This window comes from Tasmannia lanceolata, unplaced genomic scaffold (assembly GCF_043159265.1).
Source record: "Tasmannia lanceolata isolate RefF3 unplaced genomic scaffold, GAP_Taslan_0.1 ptg000012l, whole genome shotgun sequence".
NCBI classification, from domain to species: domain Eukaryota; kingdom Viridiplantae; phylum Streptophyta; class Magnoliopsida; order Canellales; family Winteraceae; genus Tasmannia; species Tasmannia lanceolata.
In genome coordinates this window covers 44,685,619-44,698,119 of record NW_027518689.1, presented here as the reverse complement: position 1 = coordinate 44,698,119, position 12,501 = coordinate 44,685,619, and the positions used below count along the sequence as shown (strand labels likewise).

The 12,501-nt window shown below is 36.6% G+C and overlaps 1 protein-coding gene and 1 non-coding gene across 2 annotated transcripts; both read right to left on the bottom strand.

Moving 5' to 3' along the window:
• Window positions 1-2,299: 2,299 nt before the first annotated feature.
• On the bottom strand, window positions 2,300-2,372 carry TRNAA-UGC (transfer RNA alanine (anticodon UGC)). The gene has a single exon. It is a non-coding gene; the product is annotated as a tRNA-Ala (tRNA).
• A 3,829-nt stretch (window positions 2,373-6,201) lies between these two features.
• On the bottom strand, window positions 6,202-11,596 carry LOC143887392 (DNA ligase-like protein). Its single transcript, XM_077391486.1, has 8 exons — window positions 11,336-11,596; window positions 10,378-10,467; window positions 8,841-8,900; window positions 8,414-8,453; window positions 8,206-8,299; window positions 7,036-7,095; window positions 6,850-6,941; window positions 6,202-6,440 (listed from the first exon to the last, which is right to left on the bottom strand). Exons 1-8 carry the CDS (start codon window positions 11,443-11,445, stop codon window positions 6,354-6,356), a joined length of 633 nt encoding a protein of 210 aa, XP_077247601.1. The 5' UTR covers window positions 11,446-11,596; the 3' UTR covers window positions 6,202-6,353.
• Between the last annotated feature and the right edge of the window lie 905 nt (window positions 11,597-12,501).

The window sequence follows — 12,501 nt, the reverse complement described above, 5'->3', positions numbered from 1 at the left end:
AATGACAGCTGGTCTCTTTCTTCTCTCGTCTCCCATCTACAATAGGGGTGTTCGTTCGGTTATAACTGAACCGAATAGACCGAAATTTGATAACCGAAATTTGATAACCGAAATAATTTCGGTTATCAAATTTCGATAACCGAAACCGAACCGAAATTTCTAAAAACCGAACCGAAACCGAACCGATTAAAAATTCGGTTATTTGGTTATAACCGAATAACCGAATAGTGGGTGAAAAAGAGGGAAAAAGCAAAATCTCGGTTTGGATCGGAGGGCTAGGATCTTCCTATCAAAATAATTTTTTGAGCACAACCTAATTAAGTTGTGATCAATCAAATGGACGGTTTTGATCATCCTACGGAGTGCCCATATAGCACCTTTTTTTTTGGAAAAATAATGGTTTTTATCATAATTTCGGTTATTTGGTTAACCAATTTTTTTTAGATAACCGAAACCGAATTTCTAAAAACAATAACTGAAACCGAACTGAAAAGGAAAAAAACCGAACCGAACCGACCAAACCAATTCAGTTCGGTCCGGTTATTCGGTTATAACCGAATAATGAACACCCCTAATCTACAATTTTGAGGAAATCCAAGATTCTAAAATCCGCGTATACAAATGCCCCCTAAAGATTAAGAACGGTAAAGTCGCGCACTTTACCGACACACTTCTGCCGAAAACAAAATAGCGAAAATAGCAAGACATAAAAACGCTAATCCAATAGACTATTAATTGCAAAAAAAAATACTCAAGACTAAGGACATGAAGTAAAAATTAAAAATAAAATTTTACACATACGCACGCCACATCCACGACCACGAGCTGACCCGATAGCACAGTACGGCTCAGCTTGGCGCACGGTAAAGATTTTTCCCACGAACCATCCGTTTGGTTGCCAGAATTATTTTGGTTCTTGGATTTCTGTGGAACAAAAAACCCCCTGGGAGATTGGTGGAAAAAAAAACTCTCTGGAAGTATCACGGTAAAATAAAAATCCCATGTTTGGTTGACCGGACTATGGTGGGAAAAACATGCTTTGTTTGGTTGCTTGAACTGTTGGGAAGAAAAAAAAATTCTTCTGCAAGCTTATTTTTGGTTCCTGGTAGGGGTATAAACGGATCGAATTCGGAGCGGATATGGCTATATCCGAATTCGATTACAGTATACACTATCCGAATTCGGATTCGGATTCGGATTCAACGGATATCTAATATCTATTACCGAATTCGTATCCGTCGGATATTGTTCGAATTCGGATATTATCCGTATCTGTTTATCCGGTAAATTCGAACATTTTATTGCAGCACTTTATCTTTTTTCTCCTACTTACTCGAATGAATTTTCCAAACCTTAAAACTAGACCTCTACATTCTCTTCACAAAATTAACTCTCAAACCCTAAAATATATGAGATCATCTTCTTCTGCAAGCTTATTTTTGGTTCCAAGGAGTATATTTTTTCCATGATAGGGTTTCGTGAGGGGTTATTTTGGTTCCTGTGATTATTTTGGGCCCAGCAACCAAACGTAGGTTTCTTACGGGAATTCCACAAAAGTCCAAAGAACCAAAAAATTCCGGCAACCAAAAATCCAACTCCAATATATATACCCCTCTCTTCTCCTCTCACTCTTCTGGTGCGAGACAAGAGATCACTTAGAAGCCAAAAGGATTGAGGGAAACTCAAATATTGAGGTAAAATAAAAGAGGACGTAGAGGACAAAAAAGGGCATCACATGAAAATGCGGTACATGGTTCATCGTGGACTGAAGTGGGACAATTTTTTTTTATGTCTCGCTGTATCCTATTGTTCATAAAGTCAATTTTTGCGTCCCACGCGGGGACAGTAAAATCAACTGTTGATCTTGTAGAACATCTACACGGCCGACATGGTCTTGGTCCACCCCAGAAAAATCCCACTACAAGATAAAGGACTTAAAAAAATCAACTATTCAGCTTTCCTTGACTGAACCCTAAACAAGGCTTGATGGATTGAATGATTAGGATCGTTGGATCAAGATATTATCAAAGTCATTTGGTGTCCGTCAATTTTTGTTTGGGAAATGATATCCTCCCCTTTTATTTACCTGGCCGCCCCTTTGTAGCGTAGTAAGTGTTGTCATAAAAAAAAACTAAAGGGGGTGGCCCAGGAATAAAAGCGGGCGAATATATATATCAAAGTCATTTGGTGTCCATCAATTTTATTTGCCCCTTCTACTCCTCAGGCCCCCCCTTTTTAGGGTAAAAAAAGGGGCGGAGGATAAATGCACCCTCTGCAGTCATTGATACACTGCCACTGGTGGAGATGCGGGGTATCGAACCCCGTACCTCTCGCATGCAAAGCGAGCGCTCTACCATGTGAGCTACATCCCCAATTTTGATTGGACTACTTAACTAAAATTATAATAAAAATTAAGGATAATTACATTTACAACCCCCCTAGTTTCTGACACATCCACTTCAACCCTACAAAGACATCCCCTCTAGTTTCGTTTTGTTTAAGGTTTGCCCCTTCAGCTGAAGGTTCGTCCATAGATCGAAGGGTTAGGATGATCCGATGGAGCTGATTTTTTGGGCACACCCTATCTATGTCAGGACCCATCAAATGAACGCTTTGGATCATCCAAATAATGTGGGCCCATACCCGAATCCAAACACTACCAAACACTTTGGATTCGGGTATGGGCCCACATTATTTGGATGATCAAAAGCGTTCATTTGATGGGTCCTGACATAGATAGGGTGTGCCCAAAAAATCAGCTCCATCGGATCATCCTAACCCTTCAATCTATGGACGAACCTTCAGCTGAGGGGGCAAACCTTAAACAAAACGAAACTAGAGGGGATGTCTTTGTCAATTTTTAAACTATAGGGGTTGAAGTGAATGTGTCAGAAACTAGCGGGGGTGTAAATGTAATTATCCCTAAAAATTATCAGCATGGTTCTGCTTTCATTTAAGTTTATTTTCTCAACGTTTCCTTGTACAAAAAAGTTAGGGCGTCATGTTTGGCAACCATGAAGTTATTCCATGCAATGCTAATTTACCCAAACAGCGAGGGAGGTTGGCCGAGGGATAGACGTAGCAGAAGGATAGATTGAGTATAGGGTGAGAAAAGGTTGAAAACAAAGAAAAAACACATAGAATATGCCAAAAGTTTATTATCATTTTTTTTTATAAAAAAAACACGTTTTATTTGTTCACTTTTACAGTAAAAAAAGCTCTATCTTTTTCAGGGAATCATTTTACATTTAAAAAGTGTTATAAACGTATTAAATGCATTTTTTTGGCCTAACTTTCCAACATTTCCCCAACTATATTTTGTTAATGACAAAATTTTAAATGCTTTTTATTTTGTGTTTCCGTTTTTTTACTTCCTATTTAACTCTCCCAAAGATCGAAATTCTTGATCAATGGAGGAACAATATCACCATTTTTGTTCAATAAGTTACTGAAGTGGATGATTGACTCATTTCATAGAATCGAGAATGAAGTTTTCATTCTGTACATGCCTGATCATGAATTAGTAACTGCATCCAATCTCCGAAAAAGTCCCAATTGTTTCGAAATTTTTCCATCCAGTTTTTTGCCAAATCACGTTTTGCTAACTATAGGATGACTACGCTACCCAGATTCTCTTAAGAACATCACAAAATAAAACATACAATAATCTAGATTCATTGGCCAAAAATGTTATTGAAGATATGGTTAACATGATTGATTTTGAGGCTATATCCAATCCAAGGTGAATCCCACAAAAAACGGTCAAATGATATTATTTTAGAGAGATGCGAGGTTTCACAATTTTTTAGACTTGCATCCCTTAATTGATTTTCTTTGGAGTCCGTTCTAGTCAGGGGCGATGCCAGAAATTTTGCATGAGGGAGGCAAAAATTATAGTAATATTTTTTCTCCAAACAAATGAAAGCAATATTATAGTTTCCAAAAAAAACCCCTCATATATATTCCATCACAAAAATGACATCTTACAATGGTAAAATTAAAATTTTAAACTTATTTTCTACTTAGGGATGATTGGAAAGGGGGGCATTTTTTTTAAAAAAGGAGTAAGTATAAAAAAGTATTAAAAAATAAAGGTATTTTTTTTTCCCAAAAAATTAAGGGGGGCAATTGTCCCCCTTCCCTTTCAAGTGCCATCGCCCCTAGTTCTAGTGGAGGTAAGTAAGAGGGGGTAATCCATTTCAGGGTAAATCACTTCAGAGGAAGTACTTTCAATCCAAGCAGATTACCTTCAAAGTGATTTCCATTGTTCCAATGTGTAAGGGTAAACTAATTGAGGAAGAGCGGAGACCTAGGAAGTTGAGTCAGAGGATGATAGACGCTCTTGATTATTAGTGGTATTTGAGATATTAGTGCTCTTTTAGTGGTCTTTGAGATTCTTTGTGATTCCACTTTGCTTAGATGGTACTTCTAAGGTCAGGAGGATAGGTCTTAGCTTTGTTCTTTTGGTCTGACCCCATATTCCTGTGATAGGGGTTAGTTTTTGTATGCAGATTGTAATATCTTTCTCTTTCTAATAAACTGCTAGGGCCGCCTAGCCCAAGCTTACCTATCAGAAAAGAAAAGGGTAAGATAATGCCTGTACCTATTTGCAATGTTGCAGTGTCGGGATAAGTTTTCCAACTTAAAACTATTGGAACAACCGCAACTTTTGCTTAGGGTTTAAACAAATATTTAACCTCACTGAAACACAACCTTGGTACAAACCGTTTGTGAAATTCGTTTCTCAAATTTGCATTTACTTTTGAATCAAATAATCAGTTTTGTACTCACAATTGGTTTTCAAAATTCAAAACAAACAGGCACTTTGATTATCGAATGGCATAAACAATGGCAGCCAATGAGCAAGTTGCGGGCCATGATGGCCCTATCTTGGCATTGATTATAGAACCAACAGTGTAGTGCCTTATATTTTGTGGGCCCCTCCAAATATAAGGCCACGATTGACACACGGTCATACTACTGTGTAATGCAATTAGACCTGGCAAACAGGCGTTCCGACCGGGGTAGAATCAGAATGCCAGGGCAGGACATAGATTCCCACATTTTTTCCTTGTTTAGTTCCACATCATTGTCATTTCTCCCGTTCATTCTGTTCGTGTTTTAGCCAAACCCTGCTTACTGATTCCAGCTCTGATTCTAGCGATCAAGCGTTTGGATTAGAGATTACTGTTATCACCAAATCAGGTGCTAGATTCCGGAATCGGAATCCCATTCTGGTTCTGCTCGATTCTAGCATTTGATTAAAAAAAATAATGAAGCGAACCGGGGGTGAAACTATCAAACTAACACCAGGCCTGAATTTATAGGGAGAAATATTGGAATCTATTTTCCACCACAAGAAGTGTCATGCTGATTCCACCCCGGTCGGAATTAAATTCAAGTTGTTTTCCAAACAACAAAGTCAAGTTGTTTTCCAAAGCTAGGCCCCTGTTTGGATTAGGGCTGCAACTCAGGTCGGGTTTTTTTTTGCAGAAAACACACCATTCCCAAACCTGGCCCTACCTATGATAAATCTCAGGTCGGGTTTTTTACGTTGACGCAATTTTTTAAGGAAAACTCTTGTTTGGCAAGGCAACTCAACTCATAGAAGTAGAAAAACTCAAGCATGGCAAACTCTTTAGTGCATTAACTAATAACTAGTCCAAAGAGAATAAATTGATGCATTACCAAATGCAAATGATTATACTCAAATGAGATGACCAACAAACTATTTAGTGCATTAACTATTTAGTTGAAACTTGAAACCCTAGAGCTAAAGGCAGGAACGAACAGAAGATGGAAAGAGTCCCTGTGATTGCGTGCGTACGTGAGTTTTACTTTGAAGTTTTTACTTTTAAAGTAACAAAGTTTTAGAAAAAAAAAATACATACTATAACTTAAGTAACTCGGGTCGGGTCGGGCCCCTTCAAACCCGGCTCGACCCGAGATTCATGCTGGCTTTTGGATTGTAGACCCGGCTCGGCCCGAAACCCAAGAAACATGAACCCAACCCAAGTTATTTTCGGGTTGGGTGGAGTCGATGCGGGTCGGGTAAAAACCCGACCCAAGTTGCAGCCCTAGTTTGTTGGATTGAAGGAAAAGCATTTCTTGCAGAATTTTTTTTCTGAGTAGAGTTTGAAATTTTTGACTTCCAAAACAAGGTATCTAGAATCTGTTGAAGTTCAATTCAAGTAACAGAAACATCGGTAAGAGCGGTTTTTACTTACCCGAGGAAAATGCTGAGACATTTTCTCTCAGTTAAAGAGGACGGTAAGATGAGAAGTGCACATCAGAGTAAGGTTCTCTAGTTCAGGATTTATATACTAAAGAAGGGTTGATTACCATGGAAGAATTCATTCATCGGGTGCAAAGTCCTCGTCTGAAGCGCAATCCAGAAATGAGCCAAGAGATTTTCGTAAAATGCTGAAGGACTTGTCATCCTGTGTTTCCAAAGATAAAAGGATGCAATTGATTACAAAGTTTTTCAAATTCAATCCAGCTTGACAACATGGCACGCAGAAACACAAGGGTTGAGACTAAATGAAGGTATAGATTCAGGGTTCCCCAATGAAGTACTTAAGGGCCCTGTTTTCACTGCAGGAAGACCATTTTTTTTAGGAAAATTTTTTCCTAGGAGGTTTTTTGTTTTCACAATTCCGAGGCAAATGATAAATTTTAGGGGTATCATTACAAATTAAAGGTCCTTGGAAATAAAACTTTAACTGTGGTGGTTCAACTTAACTTTTTCTTTTCATGTGTAATCAAACAGTGAAAACATGAAATTTTGGAAAAGATTTCTTTTCCAAACTTTTCTAGGAAATTCTTGCAATCTAAAGGAAAGCTACTAACCTGCTTCTTCTTTTTAAGAGAATCCTCTGCAGCAGCTATCTTGTCTGTACATGCCTTCTCAAGTTCATTTAGCATAGTCTTTTCCCTCTTCCCTAACATATAAACAATCCTCTCGAACTAAGTTAATGACTTCAACTAAATATTAGCAAAGTTGTTAAGCAGTGAGAAGAGAACTAAGCTGCTCACGATGCTGTTCGTAGCGGACAAACATCTTTTCTTTTTCACCCTCAAATTTGGAAAATATGTCTGCAAACTCAGTCCATGGAGAATTTAGTACTCTGAAAATCAAGCAGAGCTACATATCGAAATCTGAATTTCATAAATATATTTGTTGATTACCAGAAAGCTTTACAGTCCCAATAAATGAAAACATGGGTGACAAATGCAGCCATTTCTTGAAAGAAACTTGAGGTATCATAAAAAGTATAATCTTTTTCTATTGAATTTTGGTACTGATTTGCAGCTATGTTGTTACTGTAAGTTGAATAAAATTAAGGATGTGTCATGTTAAAGTACCAAAACCAGATTGTTGATTGGTCATGAGAGTTTGATTTCGCTTCCAAGTTGGAGGAGCTCCACGGCTTGATATACGGTATAATAAGAGCAAGAGAAGAATTCTGGAATGGGGATTGAGAAGCACAGATCCCTAACATTGATGATGGAGATAGAATTTCCTGGTCAGAACTAGTTTTCCAGGTTTTCCGTAGTTTTATAGGACACTTAAAACTTTTAAAGTATTGATATCTTGTGTTTTTTTATGTGATTTGGGAGAGCTTCAATCTCATATCCAGACTAAAGGGAAAATCTGAATCTACAAGTGGCAAAGATCATTACCTTGTAAACTCTGCAAGCAAAAAAAAAAATTGTCTAAATTGGTTTTTCACAGACAAAGAGGAATGCCAACTGTTGAACTGGAAAAGTCCATTCTCATGAAGTATTTGGAAAATGAGGTTAGACATAAGTATGACTACGCTAAAAATCCTATTTAGTTTAGATAGAGATTTTGAGAGTTAGATTAATATGGAAGGTGTTCACAAGTCTCTGGCTTCTGACCCTTAGTTGAGTAATGAATCTTCTTTGAAGTAATGATCATGGCATGATTAGTATGCTATTTAGTTTCAATTTTACTGTTTTGAGCTGCTTCTTTTCTGTCTTCACTGCAATTTTCGTATGGTTCTCCTTGAAGCACTTTTGGGTAGTAACTTTCTTATTTTATTTATTTGAATTTAGCATGTAGAAGTTTATATCCAACAAAATTTTCGAAGGGAAATAAAAGATACACAGGACATTGACATTTCATTTCCATTTGCTTGAATAAAGTCAACCACGTGATAAGCTAAAGCATATAGAATTCACCATTAAAAGCCTGCAAATGTGCTGCCTTTTCCTTGAAAAACTTCTCATAAGCTGCTTGGAACTTGGAAGACTCCTCCTTCAGAGAACATTCACACTGCAATTCCATGCAATTATAAACAAATTAGAAACAAAAATACTTTAAGCACCATATTTGAAAACAATCTTGCTGATTTAGTTGAAGATTATTTAATAAATCTATTTTACATACCTCTTTCGAACTCTTTGAAAGTGCCTTTACAAAAGTCTGCCTGAGAATGAAGAGAAGAACCGATCAAAACACTGAGGAATGCTCTAATTCATTGCATGTGCGTTATGATGCAATGGCAATCCAACCTAGATGTGGATGGTCTAATCCTTGATCTAGATCGTCCACAGAGTGATCTTCATCATGGATTTACCCTTGGCTCAAAAATCACTCTGATTGGACAATCGTAACCAGGCTCCTTTACAGCCACTGAATGTGGAGCGTTGCCCTTTTTTTCGCTGCCATTCATTTGTTGTCTCTTCATTGGAAGATTATCAAGAGTCTAGTAAAACACTAAAACCCCAACAACTTCTCTTTTGAATCCCACAACTTCATTTTCTTTGATGATATTCTAATAGAAAATTTCAAGAAGATGATATTCATATCTCACCTTTCCTTCTCAAGTTTTGACTTGGCATCATCTAGCATGGACTTGACCTCTGATGCCACACTGTTAGTAAATGACTGTTAGCAATCTGGAACTTACATACAGGTCAAGTCCGGAATTTTAAGATCAGAAATATTCACAATTAAACTGCAAATTTTGGCAACAAAGTGTCACTATACAATAGCCACCAATGGAGAAATAAACTTGAATAAGCTTGCAAAACTAGTCATCACAGCCACATTTTTAGAACCGAAGAATTTGCAATCACAACAAAATGGTCTAGGATCAGAAAATTGTATTTTCCTGAGGCCTAACTTCCCTTAAATTCCCCACCCCCTGTCTAGATGCTAAATAGTCATTGGAACAAAGAAATATTCAAAGAAATCGACTACAATAGAGATAGATTGAGTTTTTTTTTTTGCTCTGATTTACTATCATAATTTCTTTACACCAGAACGGAAGTGTGAATATGGCTGCACATATAACAGATACAAATTAGGCTCCTTTCCCTGATTTATTTACTATGGAGCTATGTATGCACATCCAATGTATGCATACCTGTGCAAAGCAATAAAAACCTTAACTCACCACCTCTTTCCCAGTTTTATTTTTTAATATTAATATTTACATATTTCAATAAATCTTGACATGCTAAAGGAATAAAACAAATGAGAACTTATACGGTGGCCGACCGTGAGATTATAAAGGTCGGAGAGAGAAAACCATCTCTCCCTTGGTTTTTAATCCAAGAGAAAGCCCTGTTTTTTACTTTTCGGAACCAAGGCAGCAGGTTTTGTCTCTTACCGCCCTTTACATTCTCACGGTCGGGCATCATATAATTTCTGAAAACAAATAAGCAGTACAACAAACATAGACAGACTATTTTGCAACAAATTTGTGAACTATAGTATCATAAACAAGCAGAAACTCTTGTGATATAATATAGTCACATCTTCTTCAGAACTAGGTATGCATATTCAATATGGGAAAACATGTGCTAAACAATACAAAACCTTCAATCAACTTATTTTTTAATAAATTAATTGTTACATGTTTCAATCAATCTAGACCAAGTTAAAGGAAGAAACAAATAAACTGTGTAACAAAGATAGGAAGGTTATTTTGAAACAGTTTTGTGGACTATAAACATCACAAAATAGCAGTTACAATCTCAATAAAAATACAGCATATATTTGAAAAATCACTGAACAAATAATACATTGTAATCAAATCAACATAAGATTTCTATGAAAAAAATAAACGAACTGAATGAAATTAATTGAAATACCAAAGCTGGCTCAAACAGTCAGTTCGGACCAAATGTGAATCTCAAAACTCATGCTACCAGAATAATTCATGGAACAATGAGTAAAGCAGACAAACATTAATTTTTCGTATTCTTCTTAAATTCTAAATAGTATGAAAACAAGATACAGATCCAATTGAATCCACCATTTATACCAAATCGCTAATCCTTTCCGAAATGTTCAATTAAAGTAAAAATATCACATTTGTATCTCATCAAAATAAACAGATCTACCTTGCGATTGTCTCCTCGTTCTTCTTCTGTCCATCTTTCTGTGCCTTCTCTCTAATCTGCTGTAGCGCCGAAATGATACCTTTGATATCGCTGAAAATTCCAAAGATCAAATAATATCAACCATAGATCTCCATAAAACAACTAAATCAAATGCCATATAGCTAAGAATCCCAAAGATCATACAATTTCAGCCATAGATCTTCATAAAACAACTAATTGAAATGCTATATCGCTGAGAATTTCAAAGATCAAACAAATCTCAACAACAGATCTTCATAAAACAACAAAATGAAATGCTATATTGCTGAGAATTCCAATGATCAAACACTCTCAGCCATAGATCTTCATAAAACAACAAATTGAATGCGATATTGCGGAGAATTCCAAAGATCATACGATCTCAGCCATAGATCTTCATAAAACAACAAAATGAAATGCTATATCACTGAGTATTCCAAAGATCATACAATCTCAGCCATAGATCTTCATAAAACAACAAATTGAAATGCTATATCGCTGAGTATTCCAAAGATCATACAATCTCAGCCATAGATCTTCATAAAACAACAAAATGAAATGCTATATCGCTGAGAATTTCAAAGATCAAACAATCTCAGCAACAGATCATCGTAAAACAACAAAATGAAATGCTATATCGCTGAGAATTTCAAAGATCAAACAATCTCAGCCACAAATCTTCATAAAACAACAAAATGAAATGCTATATCGCTGAGAATTTCAATGATCAAACAATCCCAGCCACAGATCTTCATAAAACAACAAAATGAAATGCTATATCGCTGAGAATTTCAAAGATCATACAATCTCAGCCATAGATCTTCATAAAACAACAAATTGAAATGCTAGATTGCTGAGAATTCAAAAGATCATACAATCTCAGCCATAGATCTTCATAAAACAACTAATTAAAATGCTAGAAACTGATACAAAGACAAACCTCGACAGATCGGGATCAAAATCTTCATCTTCTCTAGTTTTCTTCTCCGACCTTAATACAGCTTCGGATTCCTTTCCTCGTCTCTTGCTACTTCCTTTAGCTGCCGACATCGTATCTGGAACTTCGGATTCGCGAATGGAGATGATTAGCAGAGAAAATCCTCTAATTTGAAGGCTCGAAACCCTAATTTACAGGTTTTGAAACCCTAATTCCTTTGTTTTCTTACTCCTTCAGCAGTGTAAAAAATGTAGAACTTAGACAGTAGCGCGCCAAAAATGCTTCAAATGTGAAATCTCATCTATTTATACGTTCTATTGTTCGAGGATGACCAAATTACAGTAATGCCCCGGTCTAGTTTGGGGAATGACAAAATTGTACATCTAACTAAAAATCAGATCAATAATCTGGACCATCCATCCACCAGGTCCCACCTTAGACTGCATAGGACTCAAGTCTAGTAGACTTCAAATAGAGTTTGAGGAAAAAAAAAAAGGATTTGCTAGGCAACTTCGTGGCCCACTTTTGCAGGAGAGAACAGCAAAGCAGGCTTACTTTTTAGCAGATTTTGTCTTATTCATTTAACTCATCAGACGTGGCTGTCCTCTCATGCAAAAGTGAGCGACGAAATGGCTTTCTGTGAAATTGCCTAACAATCGTTCCAGTTCTAATAGTTCATTTGGTGATCATTGATTGGATGGGCCTCCAGATTAACTGCTAAGATCAATGATTTGGCCTACAATAAGTTTGCACTATTGTTTTAATAATGGCACTCCTTTTACTCTTTTGTCAAATTAGGTCCAATTCCAAACAGGTCTTCAAGCAACACACCAGTCTCAAAGAAATATATTGAGATCATCCCTGCAGAGGATTTCCCGATGAAAAGGAGTCCATTGATATTAGAAGTTAGGATGGGAATTGATACGTGCACTCTCATCTTTAATAATGCCACTATTCTTCATTTTATACATTTTAAATTAGCTATTACACGCTACTGCAATTCCCAAAATGCTGCAAACGCCTGATCACAAAAGTTTTTAACAAACTAGGGAGCATGGTTTTAAATTTCAGTTTCGGCATCAATTTCAGCCTCGCCGAAACCGAAATTTCAGAAAAACACCTATTTTTAATTTTAAAAAAATCGAATTTCTCGAATCGACATTTCCAAA

What these genes read in the sequence shown, in the direction of transcription:
- LOC143887392 (XM_077391486.1), bottom strand. Translation starts at nt 11,445, where the DNA reads ATGTCGGCAGCTAAAGGAAGTAGCAAGAGACGAGGAAAGGAATCCGAA. An exon ending in ACATTTGCAGGCTTTTAATG is followed by an intron (nt 7,096 to 8,205) that starts GTGAATTCTATA and finishes CTGAGTTTGCAG; the next exon opens with ACATATTTTCCAAATTTGAG. An exon ending in TGTCCGCTACGAACAGCATC is followed by an intron (nt 6,942 to 7,035) that starts GTGAGCAGCTTA and finishes TTTATATGTTAG; the next exon opens with GGAAGAGGGAAAAGACTATG.